Source organism: Mugil cephalus, chromosome 13 (assembly GCF_022458985.1).
Source record: "Mugil cephalus isolate CIBA_MC_2020 chromosome 13, CIBA_Mcephalus_1.1, whole genome shotgun sequence".
Taxonomy (NCBI): Eukaryota; Metazoa; Chordata; class Actinopteri; order Mugiliformes; family Mugilidae; genus Mugil; species Mugil cephalus.
The window spans coordinates 845,995-869,444 of NC_061782.1; the positions used below are offsets into that span (position 1 = coordinate 845,995).

The 23,450-nt window shown below is 43.9% G+C and overlaps 2 protein-coding genes across 3 annotated transcripts in view; both read right to left on the reverse strand.

Annotated features, from left to right (window-relative positions):
- Positions 1 to 471: 471 nt before the first annotated feature.
- LOC125019010 (echinoderm microtubule-associated protein-like 6) lies at positions 472 to 12,516 on the reverse strand. The gene is made up of 7 exons (XM_047603513.1): positions 10,602 to 12,516; positions 6,646 to 6,805; positions 4,381 to 4,479; positions 4,216 to 4,284; positions 3,908 to 4,093; positions 2,283 to 2,418; positions 472 to 536 (listed from the first exon to the last, which is right to left on the reverse strand). Exons 1-7 carry the CDS (start codon positions 10,796 to 10,798, stop codon positions 472 to 474), a joined length of 912 nt encoding a protein of 303 aa, XP_047459469.1. The 5' UTR covers positions 10,799 to 12,516.
- Positions 12,517 to 13,618: 1,102 nt separating this feature from the next.
- LOC125018489 (spectrin beta chain, non-erythrocytic 1) overlaps positions 13,619 to 23,450 on the reverse strand; it is a 90,753-nt gene continuing 80,921 nt past the window's right edge. For both annotated transcript variants that reach the window (XM_047602423.1, XM_047602422.1), the window contains 5 exons: positions 22,510 to 22,564; positions 18,170 to 18,372; positions 17,006 to 17,179; positions 16,856 to 16,898; positions 13,619 to 15,643 (listed from right to left, as the gene is read on the reverse strand). In XM_047602423.1, the coding sequence (XP_047458379.1) occupies positions 15,434 to 15,643; positions 16,856 to 16,898; positions 17,006 to 17,179; positions 18,170 to 18,372; positions 22,510 to 22,564 (685 nt within the window). In that variant the 3' untranslated portion in view covers positions 13,619 to 15,433. The remainder of the gene's footprint in view (positions 15,644 to 16,855; positions 16,899 to 17,005; positions 17,180 to 18,169; positions 18,373 to 22,509; positions 22,565 to 23,450) is intronic.

The window sequence follows — 23,450 nt, forward strand, 5'->3', positions numbered from 1 at the left end:
CAGATCAGATCAGATCAGACCAGATCAGACCAGACCAGACCAGACCAGACCAGACCAGACCAGATCAGACCAGATCAGACCAGACCAGACCAGACCAGACCAGACCAGACCAGACCAGACCAGACCAGACCAGACCAGACCAGATCAGATCAGACCAGATCAGATCAGATCAGATCAGACCAGATCAGATCAGACCAGACCAGACCAGATCAGATCAGACCAGACCAGACCAGATCAGACCAGACCAGACCAGATCAGACCAGATCAGACCAGACCAGACCAGACCAGATCAGACCAGACCAGACCAGACCAGACCAGACCAGATCAGATCAGACCAGATCAGACCAGATCAGATCAGACCAGATCAGATCAGACCAGATCAGATCAGACCAGATCAGATCAGACCAGATCAGATCAGATTAGAAACGACCTCAGTTAGCTGAGCCTGAAACTTAGCTCACTACAACAGAATTACTCCCTCAAGGTCCCTGCCAGGATCCGGTCGGCTCGCCAGCAGACGCTTCGAATGGAAAGACCTGGAGGAGGAGGAGGAGCAGGAGGAGGAGGAGGAGGAGGAGGAGGAGGAGGAACCAGTTACAGAGTTAGAGTTTCCTTCCACTTCTGTCTCTACATATGTTTCCTGATGTGAACATGTTCCATGGTGTCATGGTTCTGTGTCTGGGGGGTTCTCAGGAGCTCAGTGGGTTCCAGCGTGGTACTGAGAGGACGCCACCTGAGCAACAAGTCCAGTCTCTACTAAATATTAATAATTATAAGTTATAAATGGATGTGATTGGGAACAACAGGAACTCAGCACAAAACTTGAGACGTCCAGACGTGATGTTTATCTCCAGATTCTCTCCAGAGCAGAGCGCAGACAGACAGAGCTTCATGAACGGGTTTCAATGGCCCAGCAGCTGCATCCCAGCCAAACATCACCACGGGGGATGCAGAGCGTGGGATGCAGAGAGTGGGATGCAGAGCGGGGGATTCAGAGCGTGGGATGCAGAGCTTGGGATGCAGAGTGTGGGATGCAGAGCGGGGGATTCAGAGCGTGGGATGCAGAGAGTGGGATGCAGAGTGTGGGATGCAGAGCGTGGCGAGGGGATTGCAGAGCGGGGGATGCAGAGCGTGGGATGCAGAGCGTGGGATGCAGAGTGTGGGATGCAGAGCGGGGGATGCAGAGAGTGGGATGCAGAGCGTGGGATGCAGAGCGGGGGGATGCAGAGCGGGGGATGCAGCGGTGGAAAGCAGCTCCACTGGACTCTAGAGCAGTGGAGACGTTCTCTGGAGGGACATGTGGAAACCTGATGGACCAGTCTGGGTCTGGAGGTTCCCAGGAGAACCCTGCTGGTCTGACTGCACTGGACTTGGAAACTAAAATAAACTACAGATCATAAATACTGAGACATTTAACCTGTTTAAAAGTAAATCTAGGTCCTTAAAGGATGATTTCAAGGAATTCTCCTTAGATAAGACGTGGGTCTACACATCTTTTATCTGTGAACTGGAGAGAGAAGCTGTTTGAGCTCATGTTAAACTCTGTGGGACGTTTCTTTCTGGAGGTTCAACACAAAACGAGGAGAAATGGAAATGTCATTAAAACCACATTTAACAGAGAAAACACTGAAGACCAAGAACAAGAGGAAACACAGACCTGGGTTAAAGAGGAATCATCTCCTCAGTCTTCACACAGGAGGCGTTAAGAAAGACGTCATGGGCTTAAAGCCTCTTTTAAATGAGCTTTTCAGAAAGGAATAAATCTCCACCTCCTGCTGGGGAGCGACATTTAGGAGGAGGAAGGAAGAGGAGGAGGAGGAGGAGGAGGAGGAGGAGGAGGTTCATTCCTCTGAAGAAAAGAAAATCAGGTCTAAACTAATGATGAACTGACCTGTAAATATCCTCCATCTGAAAAGAGGCACAGCAGCATCCAGAGGTTAAAACCAGCTAAGCTAAGCTAAGCTAAGCTAAAGTAAATCCCAGTTTAGTTTAATTAAGATAAGATGAGATCTGTTCCATCTTCACAGTCTATGGTGTTGTGAAGGATTTAAGAGCTTTTATTTTCTCTGACTCTAAAGGCTCGATAGACTTTTAGAAAAGTAAAAAACACAAAAAAGTCTCTTCGGTTTCTAAACATTTTCTCTTCTATTCGTTTCTCCAGGAAACGTTCACTGGGTTTAACTGAGAGCTTAGGAAGGAAGGAAGGAAGGAAGGAAGGGAGGAAGGGAGGGAGGTTCCTACTCTTGTATTTCCCTTTGGTATAAATGTCGTGTCCTTCCTACCTTTGTATCCCTGCTCGGCGTCTCTCAGGTCGATCTTGGTGATGGGTTTGAAGTCGACGTCCCACAGTCGGATGCATCCGTCTCTTCCTCCTGTGGCGAAACCCTCCTCACAGGAATACATGCTGAAGATACCGGCCTTCACACCAACACACAGCCAGGACGGCTCAATTAATCCAACTTATCACATGACATGTGGGAGGAAATGGGCCCTGCACAATTTCATATGGCAACTAATTTAAAAGGAAGGACGGGATTTAACATAAAACTATTTTTAAAAGTAAGTTCAGTGTATAATCCAACGTGTCCTTGTAGCTGGTGCAGGTGGAGCAGAGAGTAGGATTAATAAAATAAAAACACCAGTGAGTCTGGAGGAAGTGTGGGCGGGGCATCAAGATCGTGGCTCCACCCTCAGATCGTACTGATCAGATTCTGGATCCAAACTCATAAGATGGCTACTGTTAGCTAGAAGGCTAGGAAGAGCTACTGTTAGCTAGAAGGCTAGAAAGAGCTACTGTTAGCTAGAAGGCTAGGAAGAGCTACTGTTAGCTAGAAGGCTAGAAAGAGCTACTGTTAGCTAGAAGGTAAGGAAGAGCTAGTGTTAGCTAGAAGGCTAGAAAGAGCTACTGTTAGCTAGAAGGTAAGGAAGAGCTAGTGTTAGCTAGAAGGTTAGGAAGAGCTGCTGTTAGCTAGAAGGCTAGGAAGAGCTACTGTTAGCTAGAAGGTAAGGAAGAGCTACTGTTAGCTAGAAGGTTAGGAAGAGCTACTGCTAGCTAGGAGGCTAGGAAGAGCTACTGTTAGCTAGAAGGTTAGGAAGAGCTACTGTTAGCTGGAAGGCTAGGAAGAGCTACTGTTAGCTAGAAGGCAAGAAAGAGCTACTGTTGGCTAGGAGGCAAGGAAGAGCTAGTGTTAGCTAGAAGGCTAGAAAGAGCTACTTTTAGCTAGGAGGCAAGGAAGAGCTACTGTTAGTTAGAAGGCTAGAAAGAGCTACTTTTAGCTAGGAGGCAAGGAAGAGCTACTGTTAGCTATGAGGCTAGGAAGAGCTACTGTTAGCTAGGAGGTAAAGAAGAGCTAGTGTTAGCTAGAAGGCAAGGAAGAGCTACTGTTAGCTAGGAGGCTAGGAAGAGCTACTGTTAGCTAGAAGGTTAGGAAGAGCTAGTGTTAGCTAGAAGGCTAGGAAGAGCTACTGTTAGCTAGAAGGCAAGAAAGAGCTACTGTTGGCTAGGAGGCAAGGAAGAGCTACTGTTAGCTAGAAGGCTAGAAAGAGCTACTTTTAGCTAGGAGGCAAGGAAGAGCTACTGTTAGCTATGAGGCAAGGAAGAGCTACTGTTAGCTATGAGGCTAGGAAGAGCTACTGTTAGCTAGGAGGTAAAGAAGAGCTAGTGTTAGCTAGAAGGCAAGGAAGAGCTACTGTTAGCTAGGAGGCTAGGAAGAGCTAGTGTTAGCTAGGAGGCAACGAACAGCTAGTGTTAGCTAGAAGGCTAGGAAGAGCTACTGTTAGCTAGGAGGCAAGGAAGAGCTACTGTTAGCTAGGAGGCTAGGAAGAGCTACTGTTAGCTAGGAGGTAAAGAAGAGCTACTGCTAGCTAGGAGGTAAGGAAGAGCGAGTGTTAGCTAGAAGAGTCTCACCCCGTGGGCCGACTGAACGGTTCGTATCAGGTTGAGATTCTTCCAGATGTAAACGTCTCCGTTCAGAGCTCCGGAGTACGTGATGTCATCTTTAGCCGACGCGACGCACAGGATGGTCTGGAGGTCCCCGGTTTTCCCGAAGATCCCGCGCTTAGGACTCAGAGCGTTACCACAGAGAGACCAGAACTGAAGAGGACGGAGACAACAGAGAGGCTGGGATGTGATCTGATATCATCTGTACGTCGTATTATACGTTAAAATGGTTTGAATGAATGAATTTATGGGATTGAACGACTTATTCTCGGTACCTTGATGTGTTTGACTCCACACGTGACCAGACGACTCTGCTGGAACGGATCCCAGCAGATGTCAAAGATCTGGAGGACAGAAGGACAGAAAGACGAGGTGTCAAACACAACTTTCACTTCGGACTAAAGAGAGAATAAATAAATAAATAAATAAACAAGCGTCACCCGGTCTGAGTGTCCACTGGACGTAGCCAGGATCCTCCCCCTCCTCCACTCCCAGATACAAACGGTGTTCTTAGCATCGAGGCCGACCGAGGCTAAACGCTGCAGACACGGAGACAGCGGGTCAGAGGACAGGGAGGGAGGAAGGAAGGAAGGAAGGGAGGGAGGAAGGAAGGAAGGAATGTAATAATATGTATACGTATTATGATCAAATATAATTTCCAGTTCCAGGTTCAGGAGAACATTTTATTCAGACTCTGACTGGATTTAAATAATTAATCAACTGGACCCAAAAGCTGCACAACAGGATTTATGATTATTATATTGATCCAGTTTGTTCCAGACCCAGAACAGAAACTGATGATTCAGCACCAGCGATTATTCACAACGACAACAGGAAGTAACACTGGAAATAAAAGCTTCACTCTTTCATTCTGGTTCAGTGTTTTCATGAAGGAAGGAAGGAAGGAAGGAAGGAAGGAAGGAAGGAAGGAAGGAAGGAAGGAAGGAGGGAAGGAAGGAAGGAAGGACCAGATCTTTGGACGTTCACGTCCTACAGTTCAGAACTTGCCTGAGAATCTGTCTGATTTTAGACTAATCGTCTCCTCTATAAACTGGATCTGAAGCTGTTCTCAGAGAGTTCTGCTGCTTTATTTCTTTGAAGTATCTTCATCTGAACGGACTCGGTTATTGAATGCAGGACAGACGTGTTGGAGGAGGACGATTTAAAGACGATGCTGCTCTGACTCAGAATCTGTTTGTTTGAAGTGAGTCACAGTCGAGTCTGAAACCAAACTCAGAACTCCTCTTTTTCTTCCTCTTCTTCTTCTTCTTCCTCATCAAAACGTTCCACTAACAGTTAAATGAGCAGATGGAAACAAACTTTGCGTTTCTCTATGGTGTAAAATGACCGGTGTCATTTACCTACTAGTGACACTCTGTCAGCGAAAAGTCCACGGTCACTGAAAACAGGCCGACTTTTGGGTCGCAACTCACCCGTTGAGAATCACTGCTCCAGAGATACAGCTACACAGTCACATTTTATTTTGTGGTTCCTACGTCCAACCAATCATAGGTGAAACATGTCCTTTAATATCCTCCTCCTCCATAGACCGTATATAAATATGGACTAAACACGTCTCCTCCATAGACCGTATATAAATATGGACTAAACACGTCTCCATAGACCGTATATAAATATGGACTAAACATGTCTCCTCCATAGACCGTATATAAATATGGACTAAACACTTCTCTACATAGACCGTATATAAATATGGACTAAACACGTCTCCATAGACCGTATATAAATATGGACTAAACAGTCCTCCATAGACCGTATATAAATATGGACTAAACACGTCTCCATAGACTGTATATAAATATGGACTAAACACGTCTCCTCCATAGACCGTATATAAATATGGACTAACACGTCTCCATCGACTGTATATATATATGGGACTAAGACGTCTCCTCTTATTGGACCTATATTAATATATGGACTAAACACGTCCTCCTCCATAGACCCTATATATTATGGACTAAACACGCTTCTCATAGAGTATAATTGGACTAAACACGTCTCCTCCATAGACCATATATAAATATGGACTAAACACGTCTCCTCCATAGACCGTATATAAATATGGACTAAACACGTCTCCTCCATAGACCGTATATAAATATGGACTAAACACGTCTCCATAGACCGTATATAAATATGGACTAAACATGTCTCCATAGACCGTATATAAATATGGACTAAACACGTCTCCTCCATAGACCGTATATAAATATGGACTAAACACGTCTCCATAGACCGTATATAAATATGGACTAAACACGTCTCCTCCATAGACCGTATATAAATATGGACTAAACACGTCTCCATAGACCGTATATAAATATGGACGCCACGCCTCCACTTCCTCTCACTGGTCCAAACTGACTATATTTTCCTGGGGATATGGGCGGCGCCATCTTGTGAGTTTGGAGCCATAGTCTGATCAGTACGGTCTGAGGGTGGAGCCACAATATCAATGCCCCGCCCACACTTCCTCCAAACTCTCTCATGTTTTCGTTTATTTAATCCTACGCTCTGCTCCAAGGTTATACACTGAACTTATCCTTAAAAATATTGTTTTTCAACATTGTATTAACTACCCACTAATACAGAGTGGGTGGAGCTTACGACCTATACTGCAGCCTCCAGCCACCAGGGGGAGCTGGTGAGTGTGGACCTGTCGTGTCTTGGTGTCTCGTCACCTGTCCGTCGGAGCTGAAGGCGAGGCAAGCGACGCCGTGGGTGTGTCCGTCACGCAGCAGAGCGACGGTCTGGACGCTGAACGAGTCCCACACACAAACGAAGGGGTCCTTCCCCACCTGCCCCGTCGCCACCAGGGAGCGCTCTGGATGCAACGCCAGGCTGAGGAGGAGAACACACGCCGTCAATAACACGTTTAACATCAGGATGTCAGAGGGGAGGAGCTTCCTCTGAGCTTTAAATAGACTCTGGCCTCATTTCAACAGCTGCTGTGAATAGAATCTCCTCCTCTGAGTTCAGACAATAAATAAATTAGCATGAATTATCTGTGACCATGGTTTCCTCCACCAGGAGTAATGACATCAGCACGAGGAGTAATGACATCAGCACGAGGAGTAATGACATCAGCACGGGGAGTTCCCAGGAAAGATGGAGGAGGACAGGAGACATCCTGGTCATCAGGACATGAGGAGGACATGGAGGAGGAGTCTAATAGTGGCCCCTCCTGTTTCCTCTTTTGAATGAACTACAACCCCTGATGAGAACTACAAACTCTCCCATGATGCTCTGCTGTAACTTTACGGTTCATTTCTGATCTTCACACGTTTTTAGAGTTTTGATCATTTCATTCAGGATCAGATCAAACAAATGTGTGTGTGTGTGTGTGTGTTTTGTGATGTTTGACCTTGACTTTACATTTGTCGGTCCTCGTCTCCTGTGATGGTGATGCGGTCGCCATGGCAACCCAGCGTCCAGCCAGCCAGCTGATTGGCTGGCAGGTTGGAGGAGGAGTGTGTGTGTGTGTGTGTGTGTGTGTGTGTGTGTGTGATCAATGAGGCCGACACACCTGTTTCTATTTCTGCTTCCGCTCTGGTTTCATACAAAGTCAACAGTAACACACACTTCAAGAGCATCACACACCAGGTGTGTGTGTGTGTGTAGGTGTGTGTGTGTGTGTGTGTTAGCGTATAATGAGGTTAGGGTCACACACGTAGGTGTGTGCTGATAAAGACGCCTTTTACCTCTGCAGGAGAACACGCGCTGATTTATTTCGACGTATTTCATGTGAACGTTGAATCTGAGGAGACGAACTCGTCTCATTTCATCAGATTCGTTGAGACGTTAAGTTTTCACAAACGAAAAGGATTTATCTGGATCCGTGGAGACGACAAAACCGAACTAAAGACACTGGAACCTCAGGAAAACAAGGAATAGCTTAGCTTAGCTTAGCATAGTGTAGCTAACAAATGAGACGTGGAACCAGTTTAAACCACAGATGTATATAAACATATACTCTTTACACAGTCTATGGTTAAAACACGGGTTCGTGAAATGATGAGAGTTTAGTTCGAACTCGTTGAAGAAGTTTTGATCGGTCACATTTTAGACCATTAACGTGTTTTGCTTTAAACAAACAGTTAAATGTTGATGAGGAGAGTAAACTGGACCAAACGAGGAGGAAAAGCTAAGCTGAGTGGTGGAGGTTTCCAGGGCAGTTCTGCTCTGATGACTCCATTAATCAGGACAAGAAACAAGTTCATTCAACAGGAAATCATCGTGTTTTCTGGCAGCGCTGCAGAAACCGTCCTGAGGAAATATCACTCCTCTGCCTCCTCAAAGAAAAGCAGAGTGAATCATCTGCCTCCCGGAGAAACGGGTACGGAGTCGAATAAGAGCCTGGGACGGTTTCTAAAGACGAAGAGTGACTCTAAGAAGCTTGTGTGTGAGCGGATCGTGGGGAGAGTCACGGCCGAGGGGCAGATTGGTGGTGGGATGCTGGACGGATCATTTCTGAGTCATCGGCTTAATGAAGAGCAGCTGTGAATCCTCAGAGACAGAAGGACCAGAACCTCCGGCCGACCACAGCGTTAACTTTAGATCTGAGGACGGACGCTTCAAGGCCCAGAGACAAAAAACACATCAACTCGTTCAAAGAAACGAAGGACGACGAGAGAATCCGCACCTGAACGCACCACAAAGTTACTACAAGAGCTACTATTAGCTGGGAGGCTAGGAGGAGCTACTATTAGCTGGGAGGCTAGGAGGAGCTACTATTAGCTGGGAGGCCAGGAGGCTAGGAAGAGCTACTATTAGCTGGGAGGCTATGAGGAGTTGCTATTAGCTGGGAGGACAGGAGGCTAGGAAGAGCTACTATTAGCTGGGAGGCTATGAGGAGCTGCTATTAGCTGGGAGGACAGGAGGCTAGGAAGAGCTACTATTAGCTGGGAGGCTAGGAGGAGCTGCTATTAGCTGGGAGGCCAGGAGGCTAGGAAGAGCTACTATTAGCTGGGAGGCTATGAGGAGCTGCTATTAGCTGGGAGGCCAGGAGGCTAGGAAGAGCTACTATAAGCTGGGAGGCTATGAGGAGCTGCTATTAGCTAGAAGGCTAGGAGGAGCTACTATTAGCTAGGAGGACAGGAGGCTAGGAATATCTACTATTAGCTGGAAGGCTAGGAAGCTAGGAGGAGCTACTATTAGCTAAGAAGATAGGAGGATAGGAAGAGCTACTATTAGCTGGGAGGCTAGGAGGAGCTGCTATTAGCTAAGAGGACAGGAGGCTAGGAAGGGCTACTATTAGTTGGAAGGCTAGGAAGCTAGGAGGAGCTATTGTTAGCTAGGCTGTTAGGAAGAGTTACTGTTAGCTGGAAGGCTAGGAGGCTAGAAAGAGTTACAATTAGCTAGGAGAATTTGGATCTAGGAAGAGCTACTTTTAGCTGGAAGGCTAGGAGGCTAGAAAGAGTTACAATAAGCTAGGAGAATTTGGAGCTAGAAAGAGCTACAATTAGCTGGGAGGCTAAGAAGCTAGGACGAGCTACTATCAGCTGGGAGATTAGGAAGCTAGGAAGAGCTACTGTTAGCTAGGAGGCTAGGAAGAGCTACTATTAGTTGGGAGGTTAAGAAGCTAGGACAAGCTACAGTTGGTTGGGAAACAAAGAAGCTAGGACGAGCTACTATTAGCTGGGAGACTAGGAAGCTAGGAAGAGCTACTATTAGGTGGAAGGCTAGGAGGATAGGAAGAGCTACTATTAGGTGGAAGGCTAGGAGGATAGGAAGAGTTACTGTGGCTAAGAGGCCTGGAAGCTACTGTTAGCTGGGAAGCTGAAAAGAACTGAAATAACATTAGCTTGGAGGTTTTAAAGCTAGAAGCGAACTATTAGCTTTGAGGCTATGAAGAGCTACAAGCTGTCCTCTCCAGACCGACTGATTCTGGTTCAACATGAATCGGGTTACAAGACGCTGCTACATAAAAACTAACAAACGTTAAAAAAAAAAAAAAAAAGTCACAAGCGTTCAGAAGAAAAAAAAATAGTAATAATAAAAAAAATGTCCGATTCAACGAGTCGTGTCCTAAACTTCACTTCACTGAACAGCCTCCAGGCGGCCGGACAGTGAACGCATCGCTGACCAATGAGTCTCCTCTCGGGCTGTTAGCCGCTAACGGCGCTAACGGTGCTAACAACAACAACGTTAGCGCCCGTCTTCATCAAAGCCTGAGGCGTCCCCGCGGGTTAGCATTTAGCATTTAGCTAACTCTGACTCTCGGAGACTGTAGGTTACTGAAGAAGAGGAGGATGAGGAGGAGAAGACAGAGCAGATGAGTAGAAGTGTCTCCTCCGTCTGTTTGCTGCTGGATTGATAGAGTGATTTATAGTAGCGCCCCCATGTGTCAGGGAGGCTGAATGCAGCGTGGGTTCATCTCCAGACCTGATTATAAACGGAAGCATCGTGTCTGAGCGTTTTGTTATGAGGAGCAGACGGAGGAGCCACGTGAGACTGTGGAGGTGGTTCTGACCATGAATCCATCATCAGCTGTGAGCACAAACTGGCACAAAGCACAACTCAGAGAATCAGGCAGAGAATACGAGACGACATCCAGCTTTTCAGTTACTCTCACACACACACAATAACGCACAGGTGGTCTGAGCCCCGCCCCCAGGTGTGTCCGGGCCCCTCCTACCTGATGATGTCATCGTTGTGTCCCAGGTAGAACCTCTGGCTGTGCTCCCTGGTGTTGTAAACGACTCCGACTCCGGCCACGAAGTAGACCACCTCCTTCCCGGCCGTGTAGAACAGGTTATTCCGGCACTGGTGGCCCCGGTACCCGTAGACCCAGTCCAGTCTGAGCCGGCACCCCGGGGCGCTCCGGTCCGACATGTTCACTCATCTGACGGGACGCAGTGTCCGCCTGCCCCCATCCAGCCCCCAGCCCGGTCCTCCTCCTCCTCCTCCTCCTCCCCGGACCCCGATGATCCCGCTCCGGTTTTTAGAAGAACCAGACTCTTCTCTGGTTTATGTCGATTGGTTTTTACGCGTCATCTTCTCTCAGTTCATTCTCATTATTCTAAAGATAAATGAAAGACTCGTAGCTTCTTCTTCCTCTGGAACGTGGCGGCTCCTAAGTTCCACAGAGAGATGCGACGTTTAATTAGGACGCGCCAGGAACTTTCAGGAGCCAAGTTCCACCTGGAGGAGCCTCCTTCATAAACTCATGAGATTTAACTGGGTTTTACTGAAACTGAGTAAAGACGAAGAAGAAGAAGAAGGAGAAAAGGAAGAGAGGGTTAAATGTCTCTACGCGTCTGGAAAGTTCGGACAAAGACGCAACAATTACGCACAAACCAAATAATAATAATAATAATAATAATAATAATAATAATAATAATAATAATAATAATAAAAACAGAAGTCGCCTCCACCTGCAGGAGATTTAATTGGACTTTTCCTAAATTGAGCCGTAAAGAAGAAGAAGAGGAGGATGAGGATGGTTTAAATGTCTCTGCGCGTCTGGAAAGTTCGGACAAAGACGCAACAGTTACGCAGACACTAAATATGAAATGAAAAATCAGTAACTGCCTCCACTGATGGAGGACCGCGCTCCTGGAAACTATAATCCCTCCTCACACTAATCCTCCGCCCGTCGTCACAGAGCGGGCGTTTCTCCTCCAGCCGCGCGCTCACATCAGGACAAATCCGTGCGTGGATGGAGCAGGAGCCGGCGAGGAGTCAGGAAGAGTCAGGAAGAGTCAGGAGGAGGTGATGGGAGGAGGAGGAGGAGGAAGGAGGTGTCCGGGGATCCAGGAGCACACAATAAAAGCAGCGGATTATTTCCTCCAGTCGGACGAGCAGACGAGGCTCGGGCGGGTCCGGAGCGGAGGGAGGAGGGAGGAGGGAGGAGGGAGGAGACAGCGACACCAACTAAGGTTTAATCCCCGAGGATGATCCAACTTCAGCGGCAGAGGAGCGGAGCAGCCCCGGGTTCACACCGCAGCATCCCGGCCGGAGGACGGCGGAGAGGAGTTGTGATCCCCGGCCGCAGGAGAGCATCCTCCCGGCCCCACGCAGCTCCTCCACCCGGGGACAGACGGCGCGGGTCGGCCGGTCAGCGGGGGGGCGGTGATGGAGACTGGACCCTCCCAGACCACCGAGGTCTGCTCAGTGATGGACTGACGAGCGGACACGTCAAGAGGAGTGGATGCACATCACTTCCGGCGTGGCGCCTAAACAATAAAAGCCTGGGATGCTCCCTCCTTCCTTCCTTCCTTCCTTCCTTCCTTCCTTCCTTCCTTCCTTCCTTCCTTCCTTCCTTCCTTCCTTCCTTCATTCCTTCCTTCCTTCCCTCCTCATCGTGTTTTAATATAAATGTTTTTTTTATTATCACTGGTCTGTGGTTGAATATGTTTCTCTTTCTGGACACATCCTCGTTTCCGCCGAGAGGAAAACACCCTGGTTCATGTGGAGAGGACGCAAAGCACTCTGGGACTTTGTGTTCTTTGACCTGGGCTGCAACGATCCACGCGTTTTAATCAGAAAGGGATTAAAGGACTACAAATCCCAGCAGCAGCAGCAGCAGCAGCAGCAGCAGAGATGAGGAGGAGGAGGAGGAGGAGGAGGAGGAGGAGGAGGAGGGTGTCAGGAGTCAGAGCAGAGTTAAATAAAATAACAATGACGTCACATTAAACAACAGGAAAACAGAAGAAAATGTGACAAATAAAAAAAAAATGACTTTACGACTAAATTAACTTCATATAAATTGATAAAATGTTTTATTTGTCAAGTTTTTGGATGTTTCCAAATCTTACTTTAAGTTAAGAACCTTTGTGCTTTATAACTTCTACTGGATTATTCTTGTATTATTTTATATATTCTCATATTTTAATATATATTCTTATATGTTCTATGTTTAACTAGAATTCCTTATGTAGATATTTATAATGTTATATTATGTATTATTATATTTAAATGCTATAATATAGTTTTATTTTATTTGGACTTACTATAGTATTTTCATCTATATATTCTTACAGTATTATATTTCTTATTATAAACTTCTTTATATATATTATTCTTTTTGATTCTGATATTATTTTATATATTTTTTATCATGTATTCTTATGTTGTTTTAATTTTAAAAATAATTATATATTCTACTAATATTAGTTTATATATACATATATTAATAGTTTAATATATTCTATTTTATTTATACTTATAGATTTTATTACATATATTCTTACACTACGTTGTATTTTTACTATATACTGACTTAAATATATTCTTACATTAGTTAGTTTATTCTCATATTTTAATAGGTTAATATACTTATTTTATTCATACTTATCTAGGTTATATATATATATATATATATACACACACACACATACTTGTTATAAAACTCTGTCTGAATAAAGTTTGAATGAACAGACGTTCAAATGAAAACATGATAAACAGAAATAAATCTATTAATAAATCTGTTAATAATAAATCTGTTAACAATAAATCTATTAATAATATGTTTTTAATAATACATCTGTTAATAAATCTATTAATAAATATATTATAATAGATCTGTTAATAAATCTGTTAATATGTTTAATCTGTTAATAATAAATCTGTTAATAATAAATCTATTAATGTTTTTAATAAATACGTTTCTCTCTGACCTGTTTGTTCTGAGGAATCATTCAGACTCGAGTGTTTTTCCTTTTAAAAGCGTTTAATGGCTTTTTGCACATATGGAACAGAGAAGGGGACAAGTCTACAGGAGCAGATCCAACTAGTAGTGACCCCTGGTCCACACCAACACCCACTACCCCCCAAAAACCCCCCCACCCCCCCACCCCATCGTGGCTTTATTTATTGATTGTGCAATATGAAGACATATCTCGTTGCTATGGTTACAGTGACAGACGATATTTATCAAATCTGCAGAGAATGAAGCACAAAGAGAAAAATGAAAAATAATAATAATAAAAAAATCTATTTCAGAGCCAATCACAGAGTGTTTCACTGAGCCCCCCCCCACCCCACCACCATCTGTGTGGAGGTAAAACAAACCCACCCGCCTCCTTCATGTCGGGGTTTTTACTTCTTGTATCCACGGAAGCTCATTAACGACAAAATCAAACACACACGGTTTTAAACGTCTTCACTCGTCATCAGTGACAGAAACGCTTCAGGTTTCTGCTCATGTTCCATTCAGACCAGTTCACAGCCTCAGCAGAGCTTCATTCAGGCTGAAATCCTAATGAATAAACACCTTTTTATAGAAGAAGACGGGAAACGAAAGAGCTCAACCATCTCCTGCTTTTTTTATTTTTTATTTTATTTTGTCGCTGAGGAACTTCCGTAGGTTTCACCGACGTCTCCACCGGCTCTAAATAAACCTTAATAAACCTTAATTCAGGCTCAGCTGTGGAGCGAAGAAGTAGAAAATAAACGGTTAAAACATTCTCACTGGTCTCTCCTCCAGATTTATTAATAAGTTCTACTCAAACGAAGCTTATTACGGCCGCTGGCTCATTAGTAGAAGGAATAATAAGTGAAATTAAACACAGGTTTATTTTTAGTTATACACAAGTTATACATACAGTTCAAAGCACGGCGGGGTAACGCCCGCACCACAGCCTCCAGGCCACCAGGGGGCGTGACCGGGGGGGGGGGGGGTGAGGGGGGGGGGGGGGGGTTACCCCGCCGTGGTCTCCCCAGGACAGAGGGATACACGTCATCTTGCAAAGACAAGGCCTCGCAAAAAACTGAGGATGGAGCCTAAACAGGGACTAAACCACAACCTCCCAAGAACTGGACCAGAAAAAACCCACAGGAGGCAGCTTTCCACGAAAAGCAGAGACGACAGGAAACACAGAGGGAAGCAGGAAGTAGCAGAAGAAGAAGAAGAAGAAGAAGAAGAAGAAGAAGAAGGAGGTGGGACGTGCTCCTCTACATCGCGGCGTCGTTGTTTTCGGCCGTAAACTCTGGATTTACATTTCTACAACAGCAGCTGCCTCCAGCTCCTTCAACAACTTTATTGTTTTAATCTGGTTTTGATTTTTCTTCAGCTGCTCATTTTACAAAAAAATAATAATAACAACAACAATAATAATAATAATAATAACAATAATAATAATAATAAAGTGAACAGAGGACAGAGGTGGAGCGCTGCAGCTGAACTGGAGCTCTGAGCCGGACGGTTGATAGGCACAGAGTGGAGAGTTTTGGCTCGGAGCTAGCATGCTGGAGTCACGCTGAGAGGAGGAGGAGGAGGAGGAGGAGGAGGAGGGAGGAGGAGGAGGAAGAAGAGGAGGAAGAGCGGCTGTTTGGGGTTTGAGCTGCTGAAGTTATCAGAACAGATTGTTAAAGTTGTGTTACTGTTGAAGCTGCTATGAACAAACTCAAATCAAATATTCTGTCAATAATGAGGAGAGACCCCAAACAGCCCTGAAGGAGGAGGAGGAGGAGGAAAAGGAGGAGGAAGAGGAGGAGGAAGAGGAAAAGGAAAAGGAAGAGGAGCGTCTATTTCTTCTTGCTGAACAGACTGAAGCGTTTCTCCTTGTCTTTCTCTCGTTTTCCGGGGCTGGACTCAGCGGTGGGCGTGGCCACGGAGCTCGGCAGCGTCTGAGCGCGTGCGGCGGGGGCCGGCGTGCTGTGGCTGCTCGGGGTCACCTCCAACTTATCACCGGACACGGCGGCTGAGATTTTAGAGATCCACAAGTTCATCTCCTCCTGTGAGATGAAGAAGATGAAGGAGTTTCAATATGAACAAGATCAAAACGATGATTCAGAACAGAAAGAACCCAAAGAACATATGAGACTAGAATGAGCCAATATTACAGATCAGAGAGGATTAAACCAGAGTCCATGAGTTCAGGTCCTGGTTCAGGTCCTGGTTCAGTTTCTATAAATCAGGGATTTGTCTCAGTTTGTGTTGAAGTGTGTGATGACAACAGATGAAAGGAGCTTTGTGAGGAGCTCAGAAAAAGAGTTGTTGTTGCTCATCAGGCTGGAAAAGGTTCCACAACCATCTGTAAAGAGTCTGGAAGCCACAAATAATCCACAGAGAGTCAGACAGATTGAAGACGACTGTTCCCCTCCACAGGAGTGGTCCACCAACAAACATCACTCCATCATAGTGGGAGAGGAACCAGAGGAACCCAGGGGAACTTCTAAGCAGCTAAAGGCCTCTCTCACATTGGCTGATGTTCATGTTGATGAATCCACTCAACAACCAAAGACACTGCTCTCTGTCCACAAAGGACATGTGGGACAATGTTTAGTGGACAGATGAGACCAGAGTAGAATAGTTTGGTTTAAATGTTTGGAGATGAACCAACACTGCATTCCAGCATCAGAACCTCATCCCTCCATGACACATGGGGGCGCTAATGTCCTGGTTTGGGCCTGTTCTGCTGCATCTGCTCATCATTGATGGACCAATGAACTGTGAATTCTACCAGTGAACTCTGAAAGAAAATGTCAGGACATGAGTCCATGAGCTGAATGTGAAGAGAAACTGGGTCATGGAGGAAGACAAGGAGCCCAAGAACACCAGTGGTTCTCCAGAAGAACCAGATGAATGTTTAGGAACAAGTCAAAGTCCTGACCTTCATCCAGTAGAAATGTTGGAGCATCAGCTGATGAGAGGAAACCACCAACATCTCACAACTCAGCTGGTTCTGATCTGATTAATGGATCAGGTTCCTCCAGCTGATCAGATGTTACCAGGAACATTTAGTTTTGAGGAGCTCACAGCAGAAACATGTGGAAGATCGATTCATTTTACTATAATATTTAGATTTCATGAGTCCGTCTTCGTCTACTTTCAGGACTTGTGTTAAAATCCTTCCATGTTTTGAGTCACTGTATAAAACCAAACTAAATAACATATTAAAAATGTAATTTCCAACATATCTGTATATGAAAGGATTCATAGCTTACGTCATCTTTGGCTTGGAAGAGATACTCATTCCCGTCCGTGAGCCTGTGGATGTTAATAAAGATGAATTAATATTTACAGGAAGAAAACAACAACAACAACAACAACAACAGCTAAAGTTTGGATTTGAAAGTGTTGGAGTTTAAACTGACTTCAGCTTGAAGACGTGCTTCTTCTTCTTGTAGTCCAGCGCCACCTCACAGACGGCGTCCTTCAGGCTGACGGGGATCTCGCTGTGGTAGGGGATGCCCTGGGCGGCGCTCTTCTGGTCCTTATAGAAACCCATCTCCTGCTGGTTGATCACACAGTAGACGTTGTGCCAGGACCTGCAGGGAGACGACCAGCAGCTCCGTTTAATTTAATCCTCTGCTCTAAATCAGCCTCAAACATTCATCCACCGGACCAAACCAGAACCAGCTGGTCTCAGCTCACTCTCACCACCGCCGTCATCACCAAACAATTTATTCTTCTGCTACCAATCATTTCATGTTCTTTACTGTGCTCCTGTTCTACTGTAGATAAGTCAGAATCATTCACAATGTCCTCTACATATGTAGAAGACACCGATTCACTAGTTAAAAGTAAAACGTTGTTGAACAAATTTGAAATATGAAATTTGAACAAATAATTCATTAAAAGCTCTAAAAGAAAAGATGTGAAGCAACTGGAGGGTTTAAAATATATATACATGAGACTAGTAGATCTATGGATGGAGCAGTAACTAAAAGCTACCACCTCAGCTCGTTGGTTGTTGTTGGGTTTCTTGTTAGATCACAAAAGTTTTGGCGTAGAAACTTTCTTCCTTTTGTAAAATGTGGAAGTTAAATAACTGAGGGAGAAGAGATGGGACTGAACAAGTTCTACTTCCCACTCCTTTTAGAACATACTGCATGTTTTTTTATTTGTAATCCTTTTCTTTTGAACATATTTCAATATAAAACCCTAAACTCTATAAGTCCAGTCGCCTTTTTTTGGATAAACGTGGTCCTTGGTCTTTATCTAGTGAGTCAACAGTGGTACCACAGGCAACAATAAGCCATCGATGATACAGTACAACACCATAAAAGACGATAAGATGGGATACGAGAAGTCACATGCACAGTGAAAGTGAAGAAAATATAATTTGTAGTTTTTATCTAAATACATACAGATTTTTTAAACATGCATTCACTGCATAGTTTTTGTTTTGAAGTTACATCCTGGTGTTTCCTACGTATCAGAATTTGAATCGTGAGTTGAGTGTATCGTCCCTAAGAAACATAGAAAAATAAAATAAAATAAAAACTAAACCAGGAGCCAGTCTGGACGTGTCCCACCTGTTGGAGGCCTTCTTGTTGTGGCCCTCCCACTCATGTTTGCGGTGCAGGAAGCCGTCCTGTTGGGACGTTGGAGCGTCCGGTTGAGTTTTGGCCGGAAGCGTCGCTGCCTGGCTGGCCTTGGCTTTACGGGACGCCCCGGGAGACCCTGCAGGACTGGGCTCCGACACCCCGTTCACCACCTCCACCCCTTCAGCGTTATCCTGGAATCAGAGCAGAAAGACGGGAGTTTAGAGGACGACGGTGGACGCACATGGGAGGAGGAGGAGGAGGAATCTCTCTCAGAAGCTGTGAATCAGAAATGCAACATGCAGAGCAGAGAAGAATCTAAAGGCCCAGACTGAATGAATCCATGTCCTGGTTCAGTAAAACAATCTGGTCCTGTCCCAACACGGAGAAGGTCCTAAACCCTTCACCAACCTCAGCACTTTCCGCTTAGAGCAAGAAATGTTAAAAAATACACTTGTTTTGATTAAAATATTTAAAGTTACTAATGTACTGTGGTATCTGGCAAACAGACTCAGCTCTAAAAAACACTTTTCCTTAAATTTAACAAACGTTCTGGCTCTGAACTAATTTATCGGCACAGAACTGAAACTAATTCAAACCTCAGACGTCGGCTACAGAAGGTTCTTCATGGATCAGAGTGAGATTCAAACAGCGATTAGAAGAATATTAACAGCACAGAGGAGGAACACGCTCCAAACATGCACTGATCACGTTTCCAGTCATGCATGAAGGCAGAGAGGAAGAGAAACCACACACAAAAAACAATCTCAAACAATTATCCACAAAATTGCTTGAATGTCATTACTGGGCATCATTATTGTTCTTATTATTGGTGGGGGAGGAGGAGATTTTCAGTTTTCACACCACACCCACTCCAACCGGAGGCTCGTTACCCTGTCACTGAGCTCCTCGAAGGCCGGCTGGACGGATCCTGGAGCTTTAAGGGACGGCTGCAGGAGCTGGAGACGTCCCGGGAGCTTTTTAGAGGACGTATGGACTAATCCTCACTGAGACCTGGGCTTCTCTTTGGTTTGTTTTGGTGTCACATGTTGAGCGTTGGACCAGAGAACGATGGTGAAAGTTTGGACTATCAAGGATTCTTGCAACGTATGAGAAACTCTCAGAACTTTTAACTTTCTCTTTAGGACCCCAGTCATTCCTGAGGGTGTCTCACTGAGCATCTGAAGAACTGCACCAACAACCCAAGAACCTTCAAACCTCACTTCAACCTAAACATTGAGGTTTAGAGCTTTGAGTATAAATGATTTACTGCTGTTATTTTCTAGAATATTTAAACTAAGTTAAGATAAGAAGATGAGAACATCTGGTCTCATCTGTCCCTGTGTTCACACCTGGTCTTAACTAACCTCTTAACTAACGTCATTCCAGCCTATTTAGGACATAGTCAAAGGAACTGAACGCTGTTGATGAACATGTTGGAGCTCATTCATGGTCTCAGTCTCTTTTTAAAGACCAGACTCTGAAGTTTCTATCACTACAGTCAGAATCTCTCTAAGTGGTTTTGTTCTGGAGGAATCAAAGTTGGAACACAGTTAAAAAGTCTTTGTGTTCACCTCAGATTTTCTCCAGTTTTTCCAGTAAAATTAGGACCAATCTCAAAACAGTTTACAAAACCGAGGTGTTGAGGACGTGGCTCGATCTCCCTGAATGAAATAAAGATGTGAAAGCCGCCTCCGACAGGTTGGTGTCTAAAGAACAAGGACTCATGAGTCATATCTTAACAGTTCAAATCAGACATTTCGATTGGCTGTCGTGGTTAAACGTATTTTCATGAAGAGATGCTGAAGACAAAGCTGCTTCTTTACAACATCAAGAACTGAAACCACCAGCAGTTCTTTAAAAATCTAAACAGTGTTTTAGAGTGAAATGATCCAGGAACAGATGCTGCTTTTTATTCGAGCTACGCCGATGGAAATATATCTACTTTATTTAAGTCCCAGGATGAATGCTGGTGAAGAAAATGAGATGAGGAAATGTGACTGAAACACTAATGAACGTGACAACATGCAACATAAAAACACAGCGTGTGGATGTGGAGAGAAGACACAGAGACAAACCAGGACAGAGTGGACCGGCTGGTTGGGACGGTTTATTGGGAATGTGTGTTAGTGGTGGAGGAGCTGGATGGACATGCAACAGAAACCAAGGAAACAAAAGATGTTAATGAACCATAACTGAATAAATATAATGAGGAGAGGACGAACACAAACACACACACATGTTGGGAAACATGAGTGTAAACGATACAAATGACAGAGAATCTGTTTAACACGAAGCTGTGGAATGATTCAGAATGGATTACAGGTCAGTATGTACAAAGGAACATGGCAAAGAATAAACTTTACTTTGAGGAAAGTGTTGAATGTCACATTTAAATAAAACTCCAAGAAACGTGGAGATATTTGGTTTGTACTTGGTCTTTTTCCCTTAGTAGTAAATTATTAAGTTTAGAAACGCGTTGTGAAAGAAAAAATTCTAGTGTTAAACTACAGTTTAGGTTGAATTAAAATGTGAATGAATGCATCTCTTTTAAATTTATTCTAGTTTACAGGAATGTAGAAACAATAATCTGAAGTTTCCAACAGATTAGACGTTAGAAGTTTAACGTGTAAACATGATCGTAGATGGAATGGACCGTCACATATACATATATACTGTATATATGTATATGTGTATATATATATGTATGGTGCATGTATATTAGTACAATATGAAGATGGTGAATATGACTGTTTGGGAAGTCACAGTTACAGCTCTGCTAATTCTTTGATCAAAAACATCATTTAACTTCCTTTAAAGTCGTTGTAGTGTTTGCTACATTTAAGAATACACTTCCTCTACAAAACCAATTTTATCTGCTTATTGTATATATATATGTATATATTCACCATTAATATACAGACCGACAAGTGTTATTGATCAACTTAAACTTAATAAGGCGCTTAAACTGTTTTTATTTTGAGACAATAACAGTGATGAATGCCTTATCTGATTATTAGTTGTCGTGTGTGTCGATACGCTGACGACGCCACTGGTTACATAAGAGAATATATTTTTCCATAAAATTTCCCTTTAAAGATCCACATTAAACTTTTAAGCAGCTTAAAATTTGCTATTTTAAACAAATAATACAATGTTTTGATGGTTAACTATAGTTTAATAAATGTCTTTTTCCAGTTTTATTTTACTGTATGTGTTGATACGCTGATGACACCGTGGTTTACATTAGAGAAGATTTTATATATATCCCCACAAAGAGCTGCATTCAACTTTTAAGGCCCTTAAAACCTTTTAATTTAATATAATAAGAATAAGACATGATAGGATTTTACAGTGTTTTAATGGTTATTTAAGGATTAATTGACATCTTTGTCCAGTTTTGTTTTAATGTATAATGTGTTGATATGTTGATGACGCCCTGGTTTATATAAGACAATATATCTCTTCCAATAAACTTCATCTCACTTAAAATCTTTTATTTTAAGACAAATAAGTAAGTCATTATTTAACTACTCAATTTAAGAGAATATCACAGTGTTTAAAGGCTGTTTGTGGATGAATTAACATCTTTTTCCAGTTTTGTTTCACCGTATGTGTCAATATGATGTTTACATGTTTCTTCCATAAAATGTCTCAGATTCAGTCAATGGCTTCAAAACCTAATTTTTGTGTGTGTGTGTTGGGGGGTGGGGGGGGTTCTCAGCTGTTCATATTCCACAGGGAGAGTTTATAAATGATGACGTACAGGAGCAGAAACATTAAGAGCTGAGGGGGGAGGACGACGGGGGGGTCGAGCTGAAGGAAGACAGAGGAAAGAAATAAAGAAATGAGGAGGAGAGGAATGGATCGAAGGCTTGTTTCTTTTTGTGAACATGTGTGTGTGTTTGTCGTCCCTTAAACCACTGATAGGTCACGCTCACAACTACACGTGGATTCTACAACACTACAACTTTTCTTTGATCAACAGTCTTTCAGGAACAGCAGGAATAATCTGATTAAAACATTTAAAAGGATTACGGAGGATTTAGACATTTAGATACAACCCTCTTAAATTAAAGAGACGGTTTAAATCATTTCCTGTGTAATTGTATCAATGTCTCAAAACAAAATGGTTCATATTGAAGCTTCAAATCTTGTTATAAATGAAATAAAGATTATTAATCAGTGACAAACTCAAGAATACGACAAATGTGTCGACACCATGGTGTGTGTTGTTGTATTTGTGTATTTCAGTGTCAGGGTGCGGCGGTGGGCCTGCGGCTCTGCAGGGTGCTGCTGTATTTCTGGTAGGCAGGAGAACGGTAACTAACCCTGGGAGACTCCTGGTCGGACGGCAGCCCGTTCTGAGACACCGGCTCATTCTCCCTGCAAACACACAACACACACAATTATTACTAACGTGACTTTATATGAAGAAAACTGTGAATCCAGCTCCTCCAGGATTAAAACAGAGTCCATGAGTTCAGGTCCTGGTTTAGTTTCTATGAATCAGGGATTTGTCTCATGTTTGTGTTGAAGTGTGTGATGACAACAGATCAAAGGAGCTTTGTGAAGAGCTCAGAAAAAGAGTTGTTGTTGCTCATCAGGCTGGAAAAGGTTCCACAACCATCTGTAAAGAGTCTGGAAGCCACAAATAATCCACAGAGAGTCAGACAGATTGAAGACGACTGTTCCCCTCCACAGGAGTGGTCCACCAACAAACATCACTCCATCATAGTGGGAGAGGAACCAGAGGAACCCAGGGGAACTTCTAAGCAGCTAAAGGCCTCTCTCACATTGGCTGATGTTCATGTTGATGAATCCACTCAACAACCAAAGACACTGCTCTCTGTCCACAAAGAACATGTGGGACAATGTTTAGTGGACAGATGAGACCAGAGTAGAAAGTTTGGTTTAAATGTTTGGAGATGAACCAACACTGCATTCCAGCATCAGAACCTCATCCCTCCATGAAACATGGGGGCGCTAATGTCCTGGTTTGGGCCTGTTCTGCTGCATCTGCTCATCATTGATGGACCAATGAACTGTGAATTCTACCAGTGAACTCTGAAAGAAAATGTCAGGACATGAGTCCATGAGCTGAATGTGAAGAGAAACTGGGTCATGGAGGAAGACAAGGAGCCCAAGAACACCAGTGGTTCTCCAGAAGATGTTGAGCTGATGTAGAACCAGAGTCAGAGGGTGTTGATCATTGTGGAGGATGGAGTTTGTGTTTCTTTTAAACTGAATTGAGGTGAGGAGTTGAAGCTCC